A 27,629-nucleotide genomic window follows, 5' to 3' on the forward strand; every position below is an offset into this window, starting at 1 on the left:
TCAGAGAAAGTCCGCAGCCAGGCCAGAAAGCCCTGTTAAAGCCACCACGCGCCTCGGCGCCTCAGCCTCTGGCCCAACGGCCCAAGCTACCAATCAGACAACAGGGATTTCTGAGAACCGGAAATGAGCAACTTCCACTACCGCCCCCTACAGGAGGGGCTTAAAAGGCACGTGTTGCTGGAGGAACGGAAGACAAGGGGCAGGGCTTAAAAGGAGCCCATAGTACCTTGGCACCATAGCCTCTGGCCCAATGGCCCAAGCTGCCAATCAGACAAGGACTTCTGGGAACCGGAAGTGAACAACTTCCTCTACCGCCCCCTACAGGAGGGGCTTAAAAGGTGCGTGTTGCATGAGGAACAGAAGCCAGGGGTGAGGCTTAAAAGGTGTGTGTTACACGAGGAACAGAAGCCAGCTGCAAATTTGCAGAAGCCGTTCCAGCTTGCCAAGTATAGTGAAATCCATGATGTGGACACTTAAGCACCAACACAGACCAGATTTTCATTCACAGAGGTATTAGAGGAACTTACACATGAGTGATAACCAAGGGCTAGTTGAAAAGCACAGAACAACCTTTTAACACAAATTGAAGAGGTAGAAATTTTCGAATCCCTTATCTTGTGAGTATTCTATTACAAGCACTCTACTTGCAAAGTGGTCACGAGGCAAAGATTTAATAAGAGCAAAGAGCCAGGAAGGGAAGATGCTGGAACAGAAAAACAGATAATTGTAGAGAGGAAGGAGTTAAAAAACAGGTCCTTTATTTACAAATGGGTCATAAATAGTTCCTTTATTTACAATGGTTCAGGGAGAGGAAATGAGTGCGAACTTGATAAAGGTCTAAAGGTTAACAGGCATGAATCAGCATAGAAAGATTAGAACGGATAGGCTTGGAGCAATGGGAGAGTGGGAATATGGAAAGTGTAGGGAAAAGTTGAGAAAGAGTAAAATGTGATGGGAAAGGGTCTGGTGGAAAACACACACAAAAGGAGGAAAAGATTTGGAAAATGAATAAGTTCCAGAAAACAGGAAAAGGTGGACAACAGGCCAATTCTCAAAGAAAAATTGAAATGCTTTGAATTTGCACATCTTGCCCTGAGGACTGAGCCAGATTTAATCCTAGTTCTCCTGAAGAGCAAATAGGACCATCTCTGAGCTGCAGATCACTCTGGTCATATAGACATGACTAACAGTCATAAAATATAACTAAAAGCGATGAGGATATTGTCACCGCCCACAATAGCAGCAGCAGCAGCACCACCACCACCACCACTACCAGTTTAAAAAAAACAAAAACAAGATAATAGTAGAAAACTAATGGAGGATGGAAGGATAAAATGGGTTAGGAACCTGGAAAGTGGGGATAGAGGAAAACTGTTTTATACTTGGGGCAATGGTTTAAAGTGTTTTAAATAGGAAGATAAAAATACAGAAATAATGGGCAGAAAGGATAAAGGCAGAATAGACAAAGGGACAGGCACTCAAAGTTAGAAAGTGTGATAGAAAATGGGAACAAAGACTTAGCTATTAAACAGAAAAGAAGTAGGCTGAGTATATTGGGAAAGAGGAAGAACAAAGGAGTTAGGAATGGGTCAGAAGAGGAGGCACACACAAGTGTGGGACAAAGCAATGAGCAAAAGAATGGATGGGAGCAGGACAAAAAATAGGAAGGAAAGGAAATATATTATGAAGAAGGATAGGGAAAGAAAGCCAAAAAAAAAAAGACATTGAAAGTACAAAATCAGAAGAAAAATAGAGCCACTGCTGCCTGGTGGTACCACCTCTTGGGAGGCAGCAGGCAGCAGAGAGAAAGGAAATCCATGTGTTCTGGCCGCACAGAACAAAGGATCTAATTAAGGAATGAACAGAGGAATGAAGGAGCTAACAAGATGAACATCAACTATCCATCCATCCACCAATTCATCTATCTATCCATCCAACCATGCATCCATCCATCCATCTGCCACTGTCCAGACTGCAGGCTTCTCCATATCTGAAAAAACATAAATTGAGTCCAAGGCTTACACTGAAATGACAGAACTAACCTCCCTGGATTGAGCAACTGGATGCAAGAAGAAAGATAATTGTAAGGCACTCTAAGAAGAATAACAAAGGGGTTGGGGATTTAGCTCAGTGGTAGAGTGCTTGCCTAGCAAGCGCAAGGCCCTGGGTTCGGTCCCCAGCTCCAAAAAAAAGAAAAAAAAAGAAGAAGAATAACAAAATGCTGGCTCAAGAAAGAGCAAGTTGCTGCAAGATAGAAACCCTGGACCCTAAGGCCGAGTTCAAACCCGAAACTCACATGGGTGGAAGGAAATAGCCTACTCTCCTGCAAATTCTCATGTAAAGATGGCAGGTATAAAGGGTTCTGCATGCATGTGTATGTTGTGTTTACAATAACAAACAGAAGCACATAGAGAAGATACCGCATGCACCCACCAAAGGACACTCACATCTAGACCCACAGTCAACCTGGATGCACAAAACTTTAGTTATAAAAGACTTTGAAAAGATATGGGGGGCTGAATAATGCCCCCCCAAAGGCTCAAGGATTTCAATACTTAGTCACCAATGAGTGGCAATGTTTCAAAGAATTAAGAGGTCTGGCCTGGTTGGAGGGAGTGTGTCTGTGGGAAGTGGGGTAGGCTTTGAGTTTCCAAAAGGCACATTCCTAGTCCAGTCTGGACCCTATATTACAGCTGCTTCTGGATGCTCAAAAGAATATTCTACCTATATCTCCCACCAGGCTGAATACTCCAAATTGCTTCTTCTTGTTGGGCACTGTTTGAGCCTCTATCAGAAAAGCAGTTTTCACAGTGGGTGGCAATAATTCACAGGCTCCTAAGAGGTCAATTGGGTGGATAAGAGTTAAGTTTCGATGGCTCTAGGATGCATGACACATATGTGTCACACCTGATTTACCACAAAAAGGACAGAGCATATCTTGAATCTGGGAGTAGGGTGGAAAGTAGGCTCCAGACAGGTAAAATACAGGAAAACGATATTTTAAGAACCCAGCATGGCAATGACATCTATCAACTCACAGCAGCTGAGTGATCTAAGCAAGAACCCCACACTAGACTGTACCCCTCAAAATACCATCATCAAGGAAAGGGCGGGTGTTCTTCAGGGAACACTATCTTTCCCTAAGGTCTGTGACAAGTTGGTGGCTCCTTGGGGAGGTTTCCCTCTTCTTCCCTGGTATGGTTACTGAGAAGATATCTATGGGACAGCAGAAATTCCCCCAACAGCGCTCATGTAAGCAACCATAAATAACCTCAGTGGGACACTTAGAAAGTCAGAGAACAAAAGCACTAATTCAAGATTTCAGTGGTAGGAGATTAAGGAGAAAGCATGCATAGCTGTGAAAAGAACCAAAATCTAGGCTATACATATGTGGAATTGTCACAAAATCAGAATAATACCACCAACACATACATACAAAAAGCTTATACCTTAGCAAATCTGAATAATCTGACACTGCTATGAGATGACAAGTCTACAGTTCAACAATATCTCTTCCTCCTGTACTGGGGGAGTTCCTGTTTAGTAACCAGTTGTCCTAGACCAACAGGTCCTTATCCAGTGGCAGGTTTCTGAGAGATAGATCACCAGGGGAGAAGAAGTTAGAGAAGACAGGAAACTTTGGGATCAGGCTTGCTTAAACAAGCTAGCAGCTGATGCTACAAAATTTACTAGGAAATTCAGTGTCATATATACAATTTTCTTGAAAGGTAAAATGGGACAGTGTCAGTTAAAGCTGAAATGAAGAAATGAAATGAAATGAAATGAAATGAAATGAAATGAAATGAAATGAAATGAAATGAAAACTTCAAAGAAATGAAGTCAGGAAGAAGTGTACCAAGCAAGGATTCTTAAGTGTACTTTTAGACAAGCAACTAAGCTTGTTCTCCATATATCTGTGCCTCAAAGAACACTCAAGACAGGTCAAGCCCAATAACAGGGTGCAAAGACAGGAAAATAGAGCAGAAATATTCACCGGGGCATGTTGGCCCTGTAATTCCCACACTCATGAGCCCAGCAAGAAGAGCCTAGGGACAAAAGTAAGAAAGAAAAGAGCCCAGAGGTATCTATCTCCCCCATACCTTGAAAACAGTACATGCATCTCTGGATGTATCTATGTATATATCCATGCATGTGTGTAAGTACATACAACTATATAGATGAAAATATGGATGGAGAGAAGAATGGATGTGTCCACTGATGGATATATGAGTGAGGCAATTTGTGTAGATATATGTGAGTATATATGGATGGATGTATAAGTAACAGAGACAGGTACACATATACATAGAAAGATTGATAGAACTATATAAAAATGGACAGACAGAAATTAGATTGAAAGATCAATAGATAGTTACACAAACACACAAAGAAATATATTCCTTCTCTCATATACATATATATATATATATATATGCATGCACACAGACAGACAACAATTGTAATTTCCCAGGATGCTGACAGGATGAACTTGTATAAAGAGGTTGTACTAACTGACACTACCCTCAAAAACATCTTTGTAGTAGAATTTTCAACAGGGCTAATAGGAAAGGTCTCTGAAGGCAACCTGAAGCTTAGAAAAATAAGTAAAGCTTTCTTTACTCCATTCCATATGAACTGAGAGAAAACTTTAAAATGGGATCTTTCAAAGTATCCGGTATTTCTTTGTAGTCCCAGAAATGTAGAAGGATGATGAAGGAGGAATGCTTAAGCCCAGGAATTAAAGGCCTACCTGAAAAACTTACTGAGACCTGCTATCACAGACACATAAAGGAATCTATTCTTTATGCCCCATGAGTTACTATGAAGGCGCCCATACTCTACAGGCACTCCTCATCCTAAATTCAGCTAGCTCAAATATTCCCTTGATCTCCGAACAGGTTATCCAGGGTTACCCCCAAAACATATGAGTATGCATGTATGACCTTCCCTATTTCATATGAGACAATAGCATTTTCTTGGATATATGAGATCTTCGAATATAATAAGGATCTCTGCTTTTGTTGCCAAGAGTAACACTCCCATTCCAACTGTGCATTTAGCTACAAAACTAATTGAACAAAGGACATGGATAACACACAGTCACAAGCTTTAAGAGTAAGGCATATGAAAAGCCTGACAATCTCCAACCACGTAGAAACGAGGACAGGTAACCAGCATGGCAACTTGGGTTGTGAATAAGGAAAAAATTAAAGATGTACTCAGAATAAGAAGTCACTATATAGGTAGGTAGTAGGTATTACTTGCATAATTCTTTTTTTTTCCTTTTTTCTTTTTTTTCGAAGCTGGGGACCGAACACAGGGCCTTCCGCTTGCTAGGCAAGCGCTCTACCACTGAGCTAAATCCCCAACCCCACTTGCCTAATTCTTTAGAACATAACTTGCATGGCAATAGATACTGAGGAAGGAAGAGCAGCAGGAAACAAATGAGCCAACTCTGTCAAATTCAGAACAGGCAAACAGTACAAGCTAATGAAGTGTAGAAAGAAGCACTCAAAATTAGTGTGATTATCAGCGACATGAACAACAACAAAAAAACATGGGCCAGGTGGAAAAGTTTTGCTCCAAAGTAAGCACCAATGAGCCTTATCTGAGAAGCTATCCACATGCAGGATGTGGAAGGAGCACGATATAAATCAACTAAGCTGTATAATTCCTAACTTCTAATGACTACCAAGACTGATTCATACATCCATCCAGCTTATCACAGAGAAACTGGAAAAGCCACGAAATTCCCATGACACTTGCAAGGCTATAGTTTGTACACAAACCAGGATACCCTGACTTTCTACTGGAAGTTTCTACCTGCAGCAGGTCTGGTACTTAGAATGGAATAATATTGTTTCAATGGACTATATTCCTTAGTCTAATTTCTCTTGCAGCATCCCAAAGCATTCTTACTATGCATCACTTGAGACAATTTCATTGTCTACAGATATCCAAAATGCACATACATGGTCAAGCATCACCATTATATGGTGGCACAATACAAATATTTTGTTATTGTTGTTCCCTAAAAGGAAATAACAGATGAGGTTCCCATAGGAAAGGGTCCAAAACAGAATACAGCTGTATAGTCAAAAAGTCCTTGATGCCTATGCTCAGAAAATATTTACAAATATATAGCGAATATCATATTTGTGATAACTAATTAAATATATAGAGCATAAAATATAAATGAGAACATTCCAAACAACTGAATAAAATATAATGAGTTATACTCCTCACAGGCTTTCCAGACAAGAGGATGGATAACGGCATGAGAAACACACTTGTAAGTAGAGTATGTATATTTCAGGGTGATGAGGCCCACCCCTGCAATCCTAGAACTAATATGGAAAGCAGACCCCTGCAATCCCTGAATAACAAAGGGGCAACAGTTGGATCAAGAGCTCAGGACAACTCAGCACAAATGCTAATCTCAAAGTTACACTTCCTGAGAAAAACAAAAACTGTCCAGATTGAGCATGGTGGTACACTCTGAAATCACAGCATTGCAGAGGCTGTGATGAGGGCAGAGAGAGCATCACTCCAGTCAAGGAAACAATTAAGACAATGTGACAGCCTGTTTTAGCTACAGGACAATTTGAAGAATGTCCCTGGACAAAGACCTGATCAAAATAACAATGTAAAAACAGGACATCTACTGTAAAAAACTGTAGGTATATCAATGGTCTCAGAAAAACTACAAGCACATAAAAAAATCAAGGGGACAACACTATAAAGGGACTTGTTACCAAACATGACAAACGTTTTTAATCCAAAAGGAACAGAGCATATTTTAAGAATCAACTCCAGAAAGGTCAGAAGGCTATCATTGGAAATCTCTATGCCTGTCTGAAGCCCAAGGACTGCAGTCCCAGAAATACACATAAAAAGAGGAAACATGAAGTTATGTTTATCCTGTCTTTCTATATACCTATCTTCCTCCCTCCTTCTCTGTGTCTTTGTCTCAGCTCTGTTTCTCTGTCCCCCCTCTGTCTCTCTGTCTCTCTGTCTCTCTCTGTCTCTGTCTCTCTCTCTCTCTCTCTCTCTCTCTCTCTCTCTCTCTCTCTGTGTGTGTGTGTGTGTGTGTGTATCACCATTTGTCTCTCTCTTTTGTGACTCTGGTGTCTGTTTTCTCTCACTCTTTCTGTGTTTGTGCTCCTGTATGTGTGCATATGTCTGTGTGTTGTGTGTAAACCTGGGTATCTCTTACACACACAACACAGAGCCATGCAGCCTGTCAAACATACAGGCATGCAAGACAAAGGTCTCTCTCTCTCTCTCTCTCTCTCTCTCTCTCTCTCTCTCTCTCTCTCTCAAGACAAAACAAGTAATTGGTTGGTTGTTATTGAATACAGGCTCTAAATACCACACTCAAATGATATGGAATATTTATCCTTCAAAATCATAAATCTAGCACAACAGTGCTGAACATAAAAATATGGATTCAAAGAAACCTTTAAATGTTGTCAGTGGAAACTGACTATCAACATCTATCTATCCACGGTCATAAATAGCAATCAAAATATACCCCTAGTTACACTATTGTATTCTAAAAATATACCCATACATAAAACATTGGAGACCTAAAGATGGGAACAAATGTGGAGAAATGCAGAGGTTAGAAAGTTAACAAGTCAGGAAAGGGATAAAGAGATGGGGAAAAGTATTACAAAGACTAGAAAAGAGACAGGGAAAACCTAAAGGTGCAGAAGAGGAGGAAATGAGGTTGAAAAGCCAGAACAGAATAGGGGTAGGTAGGGGGAGCAGGGGAGAGAAACTGTGGGCACGGGCACAAGGCTAGAGAGATAGTAAGAGAGAAAAGTTGAGGCAAGGAGAAAAAAATAAAATTCATACTTCACCAGGAGCCTCAGAAAAAACTACACAAGGGGAGAAAAGGCCTGGGCAGGAGGGGCAGAGCAAAGAAGGAGGCAGAGTGGAGGAAAGAGCTAAATTTGTGAGAAGGCTGTTGGAAAGAGGAAGCAGGAAAGGACCATGGAAAGGGGAAACCAGAGAAGGAAACTGCTCTCCACATTTTCCAACAAGCAGTAATAATGTTTGAAAATTACTCCAAATGGGAAGGCTGGTTATAAACATCTCAAATATGTGATAAACCTGGACTAGGGGAAGTTCCCAACCACCACAAATCCTAGGGTTAAGGGAGAAGTCAAGGAACTAGAAAGTTCCAGAAGCCCTCAAAGGACAACATTGAAGTGTGAAGAGAGAGGACGAAACACTTGAGGAGATAAGGAGTTGCTGGGCCAAATCCTACAAAAACATTCTACTCACTGCCATGGTGAGCAGAGGAATCCACTGGGCCGAAACCAGAACTTGGAATCCAAGGAGAGGGTCCTCGACTCAGAGAAAGTCCGCAGCCAGGCCAGAAAGCCCTGTTAAGGCCACCACGCGCCTCGGCGCCTCAGCCTCTGGCCCAACGGCCCAAGCTACCAATCAGACAACAGGGATTTCTGGGAACCGGAAGTGAGCAACTTCCACTACCGCCCCCTACAGGAGGGGCTTAAAAGGCACGCGTTTCTGGAGGAACGGAAGCCAAGGGCAGGGCTTAAAAGGAGCCTGTCGCACGTTGGCACCAATGGCCTCTGGCCCAATGGCCCAAGCTGCCAATCAGACAAGGACTTCTTGGGACCGGAAGTGAGCAACTTCCTCTACCGCCCCCTACAGGAGGGGCTTAAGAGGCGCGTGTCGCACGAGGAACGCGCCAGCTGCAGATTTGCAGAAGCCGCTCCAGCCTGCCAAGTATAGTGAAATCCATGACGTTGGACACTTAAGCACCAACACGGACCAGACTTTTCGGTCACGGAGATATTAGAGGAACTTATACATGACTGGAAACCCAGGAATAGTTGAAAACCACAGAACAACCTTTTAACACAGACTTAAAAGGAAGACATTTCCACATCCCTTCTCTTCAAGGGATTCTATTACAAGCACTCTACTTGTAAAGTGGACACTGGGATAAGATTTAACAAGGATATAGAGCTGGGAAAGGAAGATGCCTGAACACAAAAACTACTAATTGTGGAGAGGCCAGGAAAAAATAAATAGGTCCTTTATTTACAAATGTGTCATGGAGAGGAAGTGGGTGCGAATTTGATAAAGGTATGGAAAAGCATGAGATAAGCCTCAACAAGCCTGCAGCGATGTGTGCGCATGGGAATGTGTAAAAGTGTGGGGAAGGGTCCAGAAAGGGTAAAAGGTGAAGAAGGGAAGGTAGTCTGGTAGAGAAGATGCACAAAGGAAAATGTTTGAGAGAAGAGTAAGAAAGGATGGACAATAGGAAAAGAATGTCAAAGGGAGACAGAAATGCTTTGAATTTGCACATCTGTCCCTGATGAGCGAGCAAGATTCAGTCCCAATATTCCTGAAGCAAAAATAGGGGCATTTCTGAGTTCCAGACAACCTTAGTAATATACAGACCCTGTCTCAGGAAACAAGTTAGAATGTTTCTTGATGGCAGCAGCAGCACTATGACCAGCACTACCACCAAAACAAGAAAAAAAGATAATAGTGGGAAACTAATGATCACTGAAAGGACAAAATGGGTTAGGAACATGGTTAAGTGGAGATAAAGAAAAACTGTCTTGTACATGGGACAATGGTTTAAAGTGTTTTAAATGGGAAGATAAAAATACAGTAACAATGGGGAAAAGGATAAAATCAGAAGGGACAAACAGCAGGCACTCAAAGTGGGGAAGTGGGATAGGAAATGGGGACAAAAGTATAATCATTAAAGGGAAAAGGAGGAATAGGCTGAGGACATGGGGAAAGAAGGAGAAATAAGGAGTTAATGGGGCAGAAGAGATAGCACAGGTCAAAAGACACAGGTGTGAGTCAAAAGAAAGGACAGGACAGGGATGAAGAATAGGAAGGGAAGGAAATATTGTGGAGGAGAATAGGGCCAGGGAAAAAAACAGAAAGACATTGAAAGTATAAAATCAGAAAAATGTAGCCATTGTTGCCTGATGGTACCTGCTCTTGGAAGGTAGCAGGCAGCAGGGAGTAAGGAAATCCATGAGTTCTGGCCACAAAGAACAAAGAGTCTAATTAAGGAATGAACAGAGGAATGAAGGAATTAACAAGATCAACATCAATTCATCCTTCCATCCATGTGTCTCTCCATCCACCAACCAATTCATCTATGCATCCATCCATTGGGCATTCATCCATCTATCCAACACTGTCCAGACTGATAAAGCAGTGTTCTCCATATCTAAAAATATAAATACAGTTAAAGCCTTCCAATGATATGGCAGATCTATCCTCCCTGGACCGAAGAACTGGATGTAAGAAGAAAGAAATTTTAGACCACTCTAAGAATAAATAAAGTCTAACTCAAGCAAGAGCAAGTTGCTGCAGAAAATAGAAACCCTGGGCACCAAGGCTAAGTTCAACCCCAAACTCACATGGTACGAGAAAATAGCCTTCTATCCTACACATTCTCACATAAAGATGGCAGGTTTAAAGGGCCTGCACACAAAAGCATATAGAGAAGATACCTCATGCACCAGCCATAGCACATTCACACCTAGACCCACAGAAATCCTGGAGACACAATATGTTAGTTTAAAACAATTTTGAAAGGATGAAGAATTTGAATAATAACGGCCCCTAAAGCCTCAAAGATTTCAATACTTAGTCACCAATGATTGGCACTGTTTGAAAGGATTAAGAAGTCTGGTCTGGTTGGAGAATGTAAGTCTGTTGCTGTCGGATAGGGTGGGCTTTGAGGATTCAAAATCCCCATTCAGAGTCTAGAATCTGGACCTCATATTAAGAAGCTTCTGTGAACTTCAAACAGCATCCTATGTCTGCAACCCTTCTGAATACCTAGGATTCCTCCTGCTTACTGGTACTTCTTGAGCCTCTGTGAGAAAAGCAGCTTTTTGCAGCAGGTGGCAATAAATGCACAGGCTCCTAACATGTCAATAGGATGATTAAGAGTTAAATTTGGATGGCTCCACCCTGCATAATACATCCATATTACCCTTTATTACCGAGGAAAGACCAGATCACATCTGGATTCTAGGAGTGGGCTGGAATATATATATATATATACACACAGGACAGTACATGGAGAGAAATACAGGGAAACAGTGTTATAAGAATACAGCATGGCAATCAACTCACAGTAGCTCAGTGACCTAAGCAAGAACTTCGGACTAGACCGCACCCTTCAATCAAGGACAGGGCAGGTGTTCTTTTGAGGTGTTACATTTTCTAAGTTCTGTGGCAAGTTTATGGCTCCTCTGGGAGTCTTTCCTCCTCTTCCCTGGTGAGGTTACGGAGAAGTTGCCCATGAGTCAGCCGATAATTCTCCAACAGCACTCATGCAAACAACCATGTCATGCAAATAAACTTGGTGGGACATGTTATTGCAAAGGGTTTTATAGTGGTTAAGAGGTGAACTACAAATTGTGTGAAGCTGTGAAAATGTTAAAAATAATACTAGGTTACATATGTATGAAATTTTCAAGGAATGACAGAATACCACCAACACCTACTTTCAAAAAGCTCACAGCTTAGCAAAACTGAATAGTCTGATACTACTAAGAGATAACAAGACTGCTGGCAATGAGGAACATCCATGGTCATCTAGACTCAACTTCGGGACAATCAGACACCTTACAGCCAGCTATCAATGGAATTCATGAGGATTCATGTCATCTCTAGCGGCCCAAGTGGTGCCAGCATCACTCTGTATCTGTCCCTTTGCATATGCACTAAAGACCCTGTCCCATGTCCCTTTGTGCAAACATCATGGTCCCACTAAACCTCCTTCTCCCTGTGCCCTCTCTTCTTTTGTCCTCCCTTTCACAGAGCCTCCCTCCATTTCCTAGCCCAATAAACCTCCCAAGTGAGACCTGTTGAGTGGTGTGATTTTGTTCAAGTATGCTGCATAGTTCTATCTGTGGATCTGAGTCTTGGATTTTTAGACTCCTCTGTTCTAGGTCCCACTGCCACAAGTAGCACAGTGTCATAGCCCTGTTTCTACATGGAGTGGCTGTCGACATGTTGGGTAAGCCCACAGGCCGGGATTCCCATCCCTACAAATCCACCTGATACCAAGGCTCACCTTCCAGCCATCAGATCTTTAGACTTCCGCAGTCAGTCACCGGAAAATTGGTAAGCATCCCACCCTGGTCATCATAAACTGCCCCAGGTCTCAAGGGAGGGATGGCCACTTTCTAGTGTCCCTGGGGATGTAGGTATCCAGAATCTTCATGACTGACCCTTCTCACGGACTCTTTGTCTTAAGACCTCTTCCCCTGGGTGAGATATCTCTCTCTTCCAGATGTTTCCCCCCCCTCTCTCTCTGTCCCTGTGCCTCTCTCTGTCTCTGTGTCTCTCCCTGTCTCACTCACTCACTCACTCACTCATTCACTCACTTACTGCTTGAAAATCCTAGGCCTAGGTAAACCCTTCTCTCCTGGGCACTGGCTCACAGCTCAGCCCCTAGTTGCATGAGGACCTGGTAATCTAGCATGGCTGCTTGCTCTCAGTTATTAATTTTATCCTCAGAATGTTCCAAGTGTTAAAAGTAATAACTAGTTCTCTAACTCAATAAGTATCTAATCTTCATCTGTACCTCCAGGATCCCCACCAGGATGTCTCACGAAAAACCTCTAAAACTAGAGCCTGATTTAAATTCTTCCAAACTTATCCACTTGCAATCAGGTCTGGCCTCAATACCCACTAAGTAATGAATCTAAGTGGCCATTTAATGGCAATTTTGATTCTACTATTTTAATTGATCTTTATAATTGCCAGAGATCCTGAAAATGGAAAGAGGCTCTCTATGCCCATGCTTTTTCTTATCTTTGCTCCAAACCTTCCCTTTGCTTCTTCTGTTCCCCAACTCAACTCCGTCTGGTTATGAAGTCTCATCCAGATGAAACTTCTACTATCCTTGATCCAGCTAACGAACCTCCTCCTTACCATCCCCGACCTGCCTCTACAACCTCTCCTGTTTCCCTGGCCTCCCCAGCTTCCTCCTCTCCAGATTCTCCAGAGCTTCATCAACCCTACTTCTCAGACTCTTCCTCTACCAACTGCAGGCCACTCTACAAGTCCTACACTGGCAACCTACTTTCAGCCCTCCCTACCTACAGCCAACCTCCCCCCACCACAACTTCTTCCCCTACCCACCCTAACCCAGCTTCTTTTCTGCCTTTGAGGGAGTCACTGGGATAGATGGTCTAATTACTGTGCATATTCCCTTCTCACTAAATGAACTTTCTCAAGTACAAAAAAGACTGGAATCTTATACCTCTCACTTCTCTACCCTTGTTAAAGAATTTCAGTATACCACTCATTCTTATAGCTTGACTTTCCATAATATATGTATTATATAATATACATTGTCAAGAAAGACAATAGGCTGATGATTGCCCTCATGCTGACAGAGGGACAGGACTCCCAAGTCACCTTTAAGCTGATCTTCTAGCCTTGGCCATGGATGACTGAAGGGGCCAGAGCTCCACTGACCTGACCACTTCTATCATCAGAGGGTGCACCAAGCGGTCATTATGGTATCTGGGAATCCCATCTCCTTCTTCTTGGACACTGGGACCACTTTACTTGGCCCTGATGGAGTTTTGGGGACCCAACTCTCCTTGTTTCCCTATTGTTGGGATAGGGGAACAGCCATACCAACCTCATTAGACAGCCCCACTTAGTTACATTTTAGGGATATTCCTCTCACCCATTCCTTTTAGATAGTGCCAATGTGCCTTGTCACCTTAATGGTAAGGGATCTTCTAGCTAAAGTGGGAACATCTATTTCTTTTGCTCCCCCCATTTGCCTAAATCCAAATTTCCCAGCATCTCCTCTTCTTCTTCTTCTTAGCCACCCAACCTGCTAACTCTAATGTCATTTCCCCAAGTCTGGGACGTCCGGAACCCTACTGTTGCTAAACATCATTCTCCTGTTTTTATCCAATTATAGGATTCTACCAGGTACATCACCCAAGCTGAATCCCTCTCTCTCCAGACCCTCAGAGGACTGAAGCCTATCATCTCTAACCTCCTAAGAAAAAAACTCCATCCTATCTCTTCCCCTTTCAACACTTCTATAATAGCAGTTAAAAAAACCAATGAGACCTATCACCTGGTTCAAGATCTCAGGCTCCTTGATTCTGCAATGGTTCCTCTCCATCCTGTTGTGGCTAACCCTTACATCTTTCCACCATCCCCTTGGAAATTTCTCATTTCTTGATCCTAAATCTCAAGGATGCATTCTTTCCTATTTCCCTAGATGCACCACCACAAAACATCTTTGCCATTACTTTGACTGACCATGACACCCACTTTTCTACCCAACTTACCTGGACTGTTCTACCCCAGGGATTCTGAGACAGCTCACACCTAATTGGCTTCTGACCTATTCTCTTTTTCTCCCCTAAATCTAAGATTATTCACTACATTGATGATATTTTTCTCTGAAATCCCTCTCTACAAATTAGCCAAATTAACATCTGTGGCCTTCTAAATGTCCTGTTTAGTCGATGCTACAGAGTCTCACCTTCTAAAGTCTACTTGTTTACCCCTCAGGACACCTATTTGGGATTTAAAATTACCCAACCCACAAAGCCATTACTTAGAAAAAATCCAATTCAGTCTCTAACAGTCCTCTCTACAAAGGAAGAGATTTGATCATTCCCAGGAATAACTAGTTTTTTATGTTCCTGGGTTCCTTTCTTTTCCCTCCTTTCCTATACCTTGTATGAAGCAGCACAAACCTCCTCTCAAACCTGCTACCAAGCCATTTTAAAGGCTCCAACAGGTCCTCCTTCAGACCCCAGCCTTATACCTCCTTGATCTAACCTGTCTCTTCTCCCTCTACATAACAGAAAAAGAAGAGTATACCCTTGGAATCCCTAGAACCCTCTTTTTCACCAGTAGCATACTTGTCAAAAAAAAACTAGACCTAGTCATCTAGGGTTGGGCATCTTGTATACATACTTTAGTAGCCTCTGTATTCCTTGTTTGAGAGTCCAAAAGATAGCCTTTGGGTCACCTATCATTGTCTTCTCTTCTTATAGCCTGTACCAACTCCTAACTTACAAACACTACCTCCCTCCGGGGTTCTTTCCATTCAGGTAGCATTACTAGAAGACTCTACACTTAATTTCCAATCATGCCCACCTCATAATATTTCCAATCTCCTTCCTTGATCAAATGCTGGCCACTCCCTATCCCATGCCTGCCCTCAACCTTAGAGGAACTATTACTCCATCCTTGACACATAAAGGACAGCATATTGTCTCAGGCTATCTATATACCTGGTATACAGTTGGAAGCTTCTTTCTACATGAAGGAGTCAAAAGAGCAGGCTATGCTATAGTGTCAGACAGGTGGTTGAGGCACAGACTCTCCATGCCCACACCACTAATCAACAGACTGAACTAATACCTCTTACTCAGGCCTTTCAACTGACAGAGACAATCCCTAAGCATATATACAGACTCCAAATATGCTTTCCTTATCCTCCTATTCCATGCTGCTATCTGGAAGGAGCTCATGCTACTTATGACAAAAGGAGAATCATTAACTAATGCAAACCAAATTGTAGCCATGTTAAAAGTGTCCCATCTCCCCATAGCTATTAGATTTGTCCACTACAGGTCCCATCAGGCAGATGACTCTATTATCTCCAAGGAAAACTATCAAGGCAGCTAGAGTTGTGGCCCTTAGTTGCTCAGACTTTTTTCATCCACCACAGGACATTCTAACACTATAACCCATTTCCTGTCTGTAACCCTGAAACTCTGTCCTATCTCCACCAGATTTTCCACCCTAACAGCCAAGCATTGTCTTATTTTGTTAAGACCCACCTAGAGTCAACCCCTGAGGACGTATGTTTCTTAATATCTATCACTGCCTCCTGCAAAACTGCCAGATGTCAGACCCCCAACTCCAAGTAACATAGCACCCCTTTCCCCACCCACCAAGTTAGGGATTCCCTTCTGGAACTGACTGGCAACTTGACTTTACCCACATGTCCACCATCATACATTCCAAGTACCTCCTGGTCATGGCAGACACCTTCTCAGTGTGGGTGGAGGCATTCCCTCCCACCAACAAAAGGGATCAAATGGTCTCTGATGTCCTCCTTCTGAGATATCATTCCTCAATTTGGAATCCTACCCTCCTTTCGGTCAGACAATGGTCCTGAATTCACCTGCCAAGTTTCTCAAACTCTATCTAAAGCCTTCAGCATCCCTTAGTATTTTTGTATTCCCTATCACCTCCAGTCTTCAGGAAAGATAGAATGGACTAACCACTCGCTAAAAACCACTCTTGTCAAACTCACAGGAACTTCACCTGGATTGTGTAAAACTCCTACTCTTGGCTCTTTTTAGGCTATGGGCTCTCTCCAAGCAACCTCTTTCACCGCACCTTTGAGCTCATGTATGAACGATCAGTTCTAACTCCTGGTCTTTCACCCACACATGCTCTCTCCTCCCTGATCACCTACTCAACCTATAACTCAGTCATCTCTGCTCCCTCCTATGGAGTCTTGCTGACCACCATCTACCACAGCCATACACTATCTCCCACCCACACCTTGTCAACATTGGCATATAGGTCCTTCTCTCCCCTCCAGGTCATTGACGATCATCCCTCTCTCCTAAATGGCAGGGACACTTCAAGGTAATTCTCCTGACTCCCACAGCTACTAAGCTTGATGGACTCTCTCATTGGATCTGCTTGTCTTTAACCTCAAATCTTTCATCCACCCCTCCACCTCAAAATAACTCTTCTTCTTATACATCAACCCCAACAGGACCCTGTTCCCTTTAGCTCCAGAGAACATCAGAACTATCCACATTGTCCCCAATCCCAGAAAAATGAGACTCCATCCCAGCAGCTACACCTTACCCTACTGTATTAGATATGGTCTTTTCCTCCTTTCCCTGCTGGATACCAGGAGCTAATCATAATTGCTGTCACCCCTATATATACCATTCCATCTAAATATTATGACCTCTTGGTTTGCTTCCTCTTTGAATAGACAAAAGATAATGTTAAGAAATGGCCAGATGAATATGGGATATACATAGGTCTTATCAGATATATATGTTAAGATCACAGATCAATAATCTCTACTATCAATGATGCAAAACCCTCTTCTATATTCAGGACCCATAGAATCCCATGTGAGAAACAGCTGTTATTGGTAACAACAAAATTGATTGTGAAAACAAATTTCCACTGCCAACATCTACCTGAAACATGCTGGATTTTGTTGGGACCCAGTGTGTAGTTCTGTTGGGACCCAGTGTATAGTTCAACAGTATCTTTTACACGTTTTTCCTTGGGAAAATCAATACTGGCTTTGGAAAGCAATTTCACTCTGTGTTACACAGTGAGGGGGGTAGGAATCACTACTGAATATAGGTCTGAGGAAGTGTTACCTGAACTTTTTTAAACTCAGGAGCTTATACCTGCAGGTAAGAGTCAAAATAACAGACTTGTGCAACTATAAAAATCCTCACACAAGGAATTTTATAATCCTAGTAGGCATGCATTTTCGGGATGGTACATTTCAAATGCTTTCAATGTGAACAAATTACAAACAGCAGACCAAATGGGGATAATTCTCTAAAGGATAACACTCCCAGAGTATTAATGAATGCAAATGTCGGAAAGATCAATCTACCTTTCCTTAAAAGACACCACACCATTAAGAGGAAAATTGGGCATGATCTGGGGTTGGTGACAATGGCCTAGACTCCAGCTCTTTCAAAAGGTTCAGGAGAACACAACACAATTATAAACCTATCTAGGGACATAAAATTTATACACCTGTCTAGAAAACTGATAAGAAGGAGCTCCAAAATTAAAAAGGGAAGATATGGTCGATAATCATGATTTTTCTCAGGTAAAGTCTTGGGTGTTCCCTGGACTAGGGCAAGAGATTAAGAAAGACCTAGGCCTGTCTGGAGCATTCCCTGAGGCTCCTATATATGGAGAAATATCTCACAATTCCTTTTCTAAAAGCATGTCCATGTTAAATAGGTAGGAGACATTTAAGTAGTTTGAGAATCACACCAATAAACATAAAGCAAATAAGTTAAATAGTGAAAGAATCATCTTCCTTGTCCTCTGAGTCATCAAGAAATAAAAGTGATTCAAGAACTGAAGCCCCTTCCTCAGGCTCCCTCTCTTTTTGCCACATGTTTTCTTTGTTTTTTGATTTGGTTTTGGTTTAGTAAATCATAGTCAAACCTTGTGTCTAAGCAATTGTGTATCTAATTCTCACAATACAGACTCATCAAGATGAAGCCCAGTAAACACTATAAAGTAACACTGTCTGTCTGTCATGACTTCTCTTAGGTTCCAATGTATGATACCCATAATTACCCTTCCTCCTGTGCTGGGGGCTGCCTGCTCAGCAACCAGTTGCCCAAGACCAGCAGGTAGATTTCCATTGGCAGGTTCCTGAAAGAACAATGACCAGGGGAGAAGTTAGAGAAAACAGGAAAGTTTGGGATCATAACTACTTACATAAAATGACTGCTGATGCTATAAAATTTACTAGGAAATTCAGCATCCTATATACAGTTTTCCTGAAATGTAAAATGGGACAGTGTCAACAAAAGCTATCACACAATGAAATAAAGTCAGGCAGAAGTCCATCAAGCAAGGATGCCTAAATGAACCTGGTTTTAAATCCTCTCCATATATATCTGTACCTCAAAGACAGCCCAAGACAGGTGAAGCCCAACAACAACCCACAAAGACAGGGAAATAAAACAGATATTCATCAAGGCATGTTGGGCCTATAATCCCCGAATTCATAAACATAGCAAGAAGAGGGTCAAATGTGAGAAAGAAAAGAACCAGAGAGGTGTGATCTCTCAAACACCATGAAAACACAATCCCTGGATATATCTATGTGTGTATGCATGTATGCAGATACATACACACACACACACACACACACACACACACACACACACACACACACAGAAAGATGGATGGGTGAGTGGCAGGGTGGGTGGGTGGGAGAGAGAGAGAGACAGAGAGAGAGAGAGAGAGAGGAGATGGATATGTAGATGTATGCCTGTGGATGGAGGTATAGATTTAGATAAATAGATATAAAGATTGACAGACTAGATACATGATGAATATATCACTTTATAGATGCATAGATAAGCAGACAGTCAGACAGATATTTAGACAAACACATACATTGCTCTGTACATAGAGATGCAGACAATTTTAATTTCCCTGGATTCTAATGAAAAGGAAAATCATAAAATGGTTGCTGTAACAAACAATACTCTTAGAAAGTTTTCTTTACAATAGAATTTTCCACAGAGCTAAAACAAAATGGCTCTGAATGCAACCTGAAGCTTATAAAAATGAATAAAGGGTTCTTAATCCATTCCATATGAATTGAGAGGAAACTTTAAAACAGGTTTTCAAAGTATCCAGTATTCTCATGTATTGATTCCCAGAAATGTAGAAGGCTGATGAAAAAGGAATGCTTAAGCCCAGGACTAAAAGGCCTACCTGAAAAACTTACTGAGACCTGCTATCACAGACACATGAAGGAATCTATTCTTTAAGGTCCATGAGTTACTATGAAGGCTCCCGCACTCTACAGGCACTCCTCATCCTAAATTCACTTAGCTCAAATATTCCCTTGATCTCCAAACAGGTTTCCCAGAGTTACCCCAAAACATGGTCATCCCTATATCTAAAAACACTAGCATTTTCTGGAAATATGGTGAGATCTTTCAGTATAGTAAGGATCTCTGCTTTTGTTCACAAAAGTAACATTTCCATTCCACCTGCGCATTAAGCTAGGAAACGAACTGATCACAAAACATGAGTCACAACCTTTGACAGCAGGACATGCAAAAAGCCTACCTAACACCAATCACCTATGAGGAACTGGTAGGCTGGTATACAAAGGACGTGGGGACAGGTATCCAGCACAGCAACTTCAGTTGTGAATGAGGAAAAAAGTAAGGATGTCTCAGATTAAGAAGTCAAAGTAGGTAGCAGGTATCGTTCCTTTAATTCTTCACAACTTAACTTGCATTGCAATAGATGCTGAGGAAAGAAGAGCAGCAGGAAAATGATGAGCCAACTGTCAAATTCAGAACATGCAGACAGTACAAGCTAATGAAGAGCATAGAGAAGCACTCAAAAGTACTGTGACAGTCAGAGTCATGAAGAACATGGAGGAGACACTGGCAGGTAAACAAGTGGTTGCTCCAAAATCAGCACAACTGAGACCCATGTGAAGAGATCTCCACATACAGGATGTGCGTGGACCACATGATGAAGCCACTAAGCTGTAGACTTCCTAGATCCTAATAACTAGAACAACTGACTCACACATCTACCCAGCTTATCACAGAGAAACTGGAAAAGCCAGGAAAATCCTAGGACACTTGCAAGGCTACAGTTTGTCCACAAACCAGGATACCCTGACTAATACAACTTCTACTGGAAGTTTCTACCTGCAGCAGGTCTGGTACCTGGGTGGAATAATACTCTGCTTCAGTGGAATATCTTCCTTAGTCTAATTTCTCTTGCAGTATCCTAAAACATTCTTACTATACATCAGTGGAAGTAATTCCTCCATCATCTGTTAACTATCAAACCAAATGCCACCAAAATATGGAAGACTAAAACAAGTAATTTTTTTGTTTTTCCTCAAAAGGCAAGCACACACGACGTTCCTATAGGAAAGGGACCAAAACAGAATATTGCTGAGTTGTCAGAAAATCCTTGGCACCCATGATCAAGAACCAGATACACCCATATAGCCAGTACCATTTTTGTGAAATTGCATCTAAGACTCATATAAATATAACACATATGGAAAAACAAAACATGAATAAGGAAAATCCAAACAACTAGACAAAATTAGGTGGGTAGAAGTACTCATAGGTGTTCCAGACAAAAGGGTAGATAACAACATGAGAAATGAACTTGTAAGGAGAGTATATCTATTTCAAAGCAAATAGGCCCACCCTTGCAAATCTAGCACTACAAAGGAGAGTAAGGCCCTGTAATCTGTGCACTAGAAAAAAGGCAACAGGTGCTCAGGAAAGCTCAGCACAGATGCTAATCTCAAAGTTATGTTCCAAGAGAAGAACGAAGTATCCAGAGTGGGCATGGTGGTACACTTTGAAGTCACAGCATTCCAGAAGCAGTGGCGAGGGTATACAGGCTTTCACTCCAGCCAAGGACACAAAATAGCCAATATCGTGACCTGTTTTGGCTACAAAGCAATTTAAAGTCTATCCCTAGAAATTTAAAAAGACCTGACTCAGAATAACAATGCAAAAATAAGACATCTACTCTGACAATCATTCAGGGGTACCTATACTCTTTGGAGAAACTGAAAACACATAGAAAGATCAAGGGGACAAAACTATAAGGTGCTTGGTACCAAACATGACACACATTTTCAATTCTAAAACCTACAGGTTAGTTTGAAATAACCAACTCAACAAAGCTCTCATTGGATATCTCTATGCCTGCCAGAAGTACAAAGGCTCACAACTGTAGGGATACACATATATATAGGAAACATAAAGCAATCTCTCTACCTCTCTGTCTACCTACCACTCTGTCTGTCTGTCTGTCTGTCTGTCTGTCTGTCTGTCTGTCTCTGTGTGTGTGTGTGTGTGTGTGTGTGTGTGTGTGTGTGCGCTCACGCATACCTGAATGAAAATCTGTGTACTCTTTTACACTTAACCCAAAGAGGTATGCAGGAACTCAAACATGCAGGGACCTAAGCAAAAGGACACATACACATACACGCAAACACATACACTCTGTCTCTGCCACACACCACACACATACACACACACACACACACACACAAATCCAAAATTAAAACAAGACATTGGTTGATATTAACAACAGGCTTTAAATAACACATTCAAATGCTCTGGGATATCTATATTTCAAAATTCATAAAATCTAGCACAAAAAAGTGAACGTAAAAACACAGGTGGAAATAAACCATTAAATAATGTTGTCACTGGAAACTATCAAAACCCGATCCATCCAGGATCATCAATTACAATAGAAATATACCCACAGCTTTAATACTTGTACTCCAAAAATATACCCATACATAAAACATCCAAGATCTAAGGATGGGAACCAATGTGGAGAAATGCAGAGGTTAGAAAGGAAATGGGTTAGGAAAGCAACAAATGGGGAAACGTTTGAAAGTCTGGGAAATACACAGGAGAAAGTCTAAAAGTGCAGGGAAGGAGGAAAGGAGGTTGGAAAGAGAGAACAGAATAGAGGAAGTGAGGGGGTAACAGGAGAGAGAGTTATGGAGGACAAGGGGCACAAGGATGGTAAGAGAGAAAGGGTGGGGCAGGGAGAAAGCAAATAAACTTAGCCAGGAGCCTTGGGAAAACTGGCACAAGGGGAGAGAAAGGCCTAGGTAAGAGAGGCAGAATTTCGAAAGAGGCAGAGCTAAAAGGTGTGAGAAGGCTGTTGGAGAGAGGAAATAGGGGAAAACACATGAAAAGGTAAAAGAAGGGAAAGAAACCGCTGGCCACATTCAAAACAAACACCAACAACAATGAAAAATTACTCTGAATCAGAAGGCTGGTTACAAACATTGGAATTATGTGATAAACCTGGACTTAGGAAAGTGACCAACAACCACAAACCCTGGGGTTAAGGGAGAAGTCAAAGACCTAGAAAGTTCCAGAAGCCCTCAAAGGGCAACACTGAAGTAAGAGGACGAAACGCCTGAGGAGATTAGGAGTTGCTGGGTCGAATCCCAAAAAACATTCTACTCACTGCCATGGTGAGCAGAGAGATCCACTGGGCCGAAACCAGAACTTGGAATCCAAGGAGAGGGCACTCGACTCGGAGAAAGTCCAAGCCCAGTTAAAACATCCACGCCTCAGGGCAACAGCCTCTGGCCCAACAGCTCAAGCTACCAATCAGACAACAGGGATTTCTGGAAACCGGAAGTGAGCAACTTCCTCTACTGACCCCCCCCATAGGCGGGGCTTAAAAGGCGCGTGTTGCACGAGGAACGGATGCTAGCTGCAGATTTGCAGAAGCCGCTCCAGCTTGCCAAGTATAATAACATCCATGACGTTGGACACGGACCAGACTTTTCAGTCACAGAGGCATCAGAGGAGCTTACACATGAGTGATAACCAAGGGTTAGTTGCAAAGCACAGAACAAACTTTTTTTCGGAGCTGAGAACCGAACCCAGGGCCTTGAGCTTACTGGGCAAGCACTCTACCACTGAGCTAAATCCCCAACCCCCAGAACAAACTTTTAACGCAGACCAAAGTGGTAGAAATTTCGGAATTCCTTATCTTGTGAGTGTTCTATGACAATCACTCTATTTGCAAAGTGGACACCAGGGAAATAGTTAACAAGGGCAAAGCGCTAAAAAGGGGAGATGCCAAAAAATAGGAAAGCCATGAGTTCTGGTCACACAGAACAAAGGACCTAATTAAGGAACAAACAGAAAAACAAATTAACAAGATGACCCTTGATCCATCCAACCATAACATCCATCCATCCACCTCTATACAGGCTGATATAGGCAGTTACTTCATATCTGAAAAACCTAAATATGTTTCAAGGCTTACAAGCATGTGGCAAACCTATCCTCCCTGGAGAGAGGAATTCAATGTAAGAAGAAAGAATTTTAGACCACCCTAGGAAGAATAACAAAAGTCTGACTCAAGCAAGAGCAAGTTGCTGTAGAAGATAGAAACCTCTGGCACCAAGGCTATGTTCAACTCCAAATTCACATGTACAAGGAAATAGCCTTCTGTCCTGCACATTCTCACATAAAGATGGCAGGTTTTCAAGGTTTCTGCATGTGTGTGTATGTTGTATTTATAATACCACACACAAGCACATAGAGAAGGTAAGATACCCCATGAACTTTCCAAAGCACACTCACACCTAGACCCACAGACACCCACCTCTGGGAGAAACACAAAATGTTAGTTTTTTTTTCCTTTTCTTTTTTTTTTTTTCAGAGCTGGGGACCGAACCCAGGGTCTTGCGCTTGCTAGGCAAGCACTCTGCCACTGAGCTAAATCCCCAACCCCAAAATGTTAGTTTTTAAAAGACTCTGAGGAGCCCAGAGTTGGGGCTGTACCACAGCCCTTGGACCCAAAACCTAACTGCAGAGAGCTGGTCTGCCAGGAGCACTCTTCCTCCTAAGCCCACAGCCCACAGGTAGGACCCAATATTCTCTCCTTGACTGTCAATAGAGAGACCTCCCAGGAGTACACAGTGCTTGCAAGCCACAGCCAGGCATGGAACCCTTCAGGTCCTTACCTGTGCCCAGAGGTGGTTTCACAGCTCTTAGACTCAAAACCTGCCTACAAAGAGCTCATCCGCCAGGAACGCTCTCACTCCAAAGATCACAGGCCTACAGGAGGGCCAAGCTCCAGCCAGAGACAGCAAGATCAACTAACATCAAAGATAGATAAGGAGAGGCAAGAGCAAGAACCTAAGCAACAGAAAGCAAGACTACTTGGCATCATCAGAGCCCAGTTCTCCCACCACAGCTAATACTGGAAATCCCAACAAAAGCAAGGTTTGGATTTAAAATCACATCTCATGATGATGATAGAGGATTTTAAGAATAACATAAATAGAAATTCGTAGGCAAATGGTTGGAACTGGAAAATATCATCCTGAGTGAGCTAACCCAATCACAGAAAGACATACATGGTATGCACTCATTGATAAGTGGCTATTAGCCCAAATGCTTGAATTACCCTAGATCCCTAGAACAAACGAAACTCAAGACGGATGATCAAAATGTGAATGCTTCACTCCTTCTTTAAATGAGGAAAAAGAATACCCTTGGCAGGGAAGGGAGAGGCAAAGATGAAAACAGAGACTGAAGGAACACCCATTCAGAGCCTGCCCCACATGTGGCCCATACATATACAGCCACCCAATTAGACAAGATGGATGAAGCAAAGAAGTGCAGACCGACAGGAGCCGGATGTAGATCGCTCCTGAGAGACACAGCCAGAATACAGCAAATACAGAGGCGAATGCCAGCAGCAAACCACTGAACTGAGAATAGGTCCCCCGTTGAAGGAATCAGAGAAAGAACTGGAAGAGCTTGAAGGGGCTCGAGATCCCAAAAGTACAACAATGTCAAGCAACCAGAGCTTCCAGGGACTAAGCCACTACCTAAAGACTATACATGGACTGACCCTGGACTCTGACCCCATAGGTAGCAATGAATATCCTAGTAAGAGCACCAGTGGAAGGGGAAGCCCTGGGTCCTGCTAAGACTGAACCCCCAGTGAACTAGACTATGGGGGGGAGGGCGGCAATGGGAGGAGGGTTGGGAGGGGAACACCCATAAGGAAGGGGAGGGGGGAGGGGGATGTTTGCCCGGAAACCGGGAAAGGGAATAACACTTGAAATGTATATAAAAAATACTCAAGTTAATAAAAAAAAAGAATAACATAAATAACTCCCCTAAAGAAATATAGGACAGCTTCTGGTCTCTTTTTCCCCCCAGAGCTGAAAGCCAGTCACCAGGAGCACTGACAGATCTGAGAGCAGAGGTAAGACTACTACTTCTCCTCCGAGGGACCTGCCTGGAGCCCTCAGGCCACACAAACCCAGGAGCAGTCTGGCACAGGACCATTCTGGTTTTTACCTGTGCACTGAGCTTACTCAGTCCTATAGTACTCTGTTACCAAATCCCATGGGGGAGACAATCTTGAGATCTCAGGGGAGACCACCACTTCTGCTCACATTCCTGTCCCAAGAGTAACCTGCCTAAAGCCCTCTGGACACAGGAACTAAGAAGCAGTCAGGGGCAGGAACCTTCTAGTTTCTGCCTGCAACAAGAGCTGAAACTGGTTGCCAGAAGCCCTGACACACCTTAGAGCAGAGAGGTAAGACCATAATTTCTGCTCTGAGAGACCTGCCTGAATCCCTCAGGACACATGAGTTACTATGAAGGCTCCCACACTCTACAGGCACTCCTCATCCTAAATTCAGCTAGCTCAAATATTCCCTTGATCTCTTAAGAGGTTGTCCAGGGTTACCCCAAAACATATAAGTATGCATGCCCTTCCCTATTTCATGAGACCATAGCATTTTATTAGAAAAACGATGAGATATTTGAGTATATTAAGAAGGATTTCTGCTTTTGTTGCCAAGAGTAACACTCCCATTCCAACTGTGCCATTAGCTACAAAAGTAACTGAAAAAGGAACATGGGTAACATGCAGTCACAAGATTTAAGAGCAGGACATTCGAAAATCCTGACAAACACCAACCAGCTAGAAACGAGGACAAGTAACCAGCATAGCAACTTGAGTTGTGAATAAGATAAAAGGAAAGATGTGTTAAGAACATGAAGTCAAAATATGACTCCACTTGCAGCCTGTGCCTTCTGTGGTGACAGATAACCAGCTTGTATGTTCTCTGAGGACACCACAAACTAATGGCCTCCAAGGAGTTTTGCTGTACACAGGTAAGACACCCTCCCAAACAACTGTAGTACCTAGGAACCCCAAGGAGCCCAGTGGACTCAGGACCTATCACTCCCCAAGCCTCTTGGGACCCAAATTCCTCTCCTATTCCAGCCTGTGCCTTCTGCTGGGTCAGATCACCAGATTGTCTGCTCCTCTAAAGACACCACAATCTGAAGGCTTCTCAGGAATTCTTTGGCACACAGAGCAACTGATCCAACAGTCTGAAGAACTCCCAGGAGTTCTAATGCAGGCAGGGACACTGATCCAACAGTCTGAAGGCATCCCAGGAGAACAGCTACAACCAGGGATACAGGCCTCCTAGGAGCCCTGCAGCAACCCAGGACACAGGAAGCAGTCTCCAGACAGAGACACCCAGATCAACTAGCAACAGAGATAAGCAGATGGTGAGAGTAAAGACCATAAGTAACAGAAGCCATCATCAGAACCCAGTCCTCCCACCACAGGAAGCCTGGAATAAACCAACAAACCTGAAAATCAGGAAGCTGACCTAAAATCCTATCTCATGAAGATAATAGAGTCCTTTTTGGAGGATATAAATAACTCGCAGAAAGAAAGAGAGGAAAACATGGGTAAACAGATAGAAGCCCTTAAAGAGGAAACATAAATCCCTTAAAGAAATACAAGAAAACACAAACAAATGGAGGAATTGAACAAAGAGGTTCAAGACCTAAAAGCAGAAGTAGAAACAATGAAGAAAATACAAATGGAGGCAAACCTGGAAATGGAAAACCTAGAAAAGAGATCAGGAAATGGAGATATAAGCATCACAAACAATACAAGAGATAGAAGAGAGAATCTCAGGTATAGAAGAAACCTGAGAACATATTGACACAACTGTCAAAGAAAATTCAAAACAGAAAAAATTACTAACAGAAAACATCCATGAAATTCAGGACACAATGAACAGAACAAATCTAAGAATAATTGGAATAGGGTTGGGGATTTGGCTCAGTGGTAGAGCACTTGCTTAGCAAGCGCAAGGCCCTGGGTTCGGTCCCTAGCTCCAGAAAAAAAAAAAGAATAATTGGAATAGAAGAGAACTAGAATTCCCAGCTCAAAGGACCCAAAAATCTCAAAAAAAAACATAGAAGAAA

General features: G+C 42.5%; 1 protein-coding gene across 2 annotated transcripts in view; it reads right to left on the reverse strand.

Annotated features, from left to right (window-relative positions):
- The window catches only part of Scml2 (Scm polycomb group protein like 2), a 154,573-nt gene that overhangs the window by 121,196 nt on the left and 5,748 nt on the right, over positions 1-27,629 (reverse strand). For both annotated transcript variants that reach the window (XM_039100194.2, XM_039100195.2), the window contains exon 2: positions 18,391-18,468. In XM_039100194.2, coding sequence (XP_038956122.1) covers positions 18,391-18,468 — 78 coding nt within the window. The remainder of the gene's footprint in view (positions 1-18,390; positions 18,469-27,629) is intronic.

This window comes from Rattus norvegicus, chromosome X (genome assembly GCF_036323735.1).
Source record: "Rattus norvegicus strain BN/NHsdMcwi chromosome X, GRCr8, whole genome shotgun sequence".
Lineage (NCBI taxonomy): Eukaryota > Metazoa > Chordata > Mammalia > Rodentia > Muridae > Rattus > Rattus norvegicus.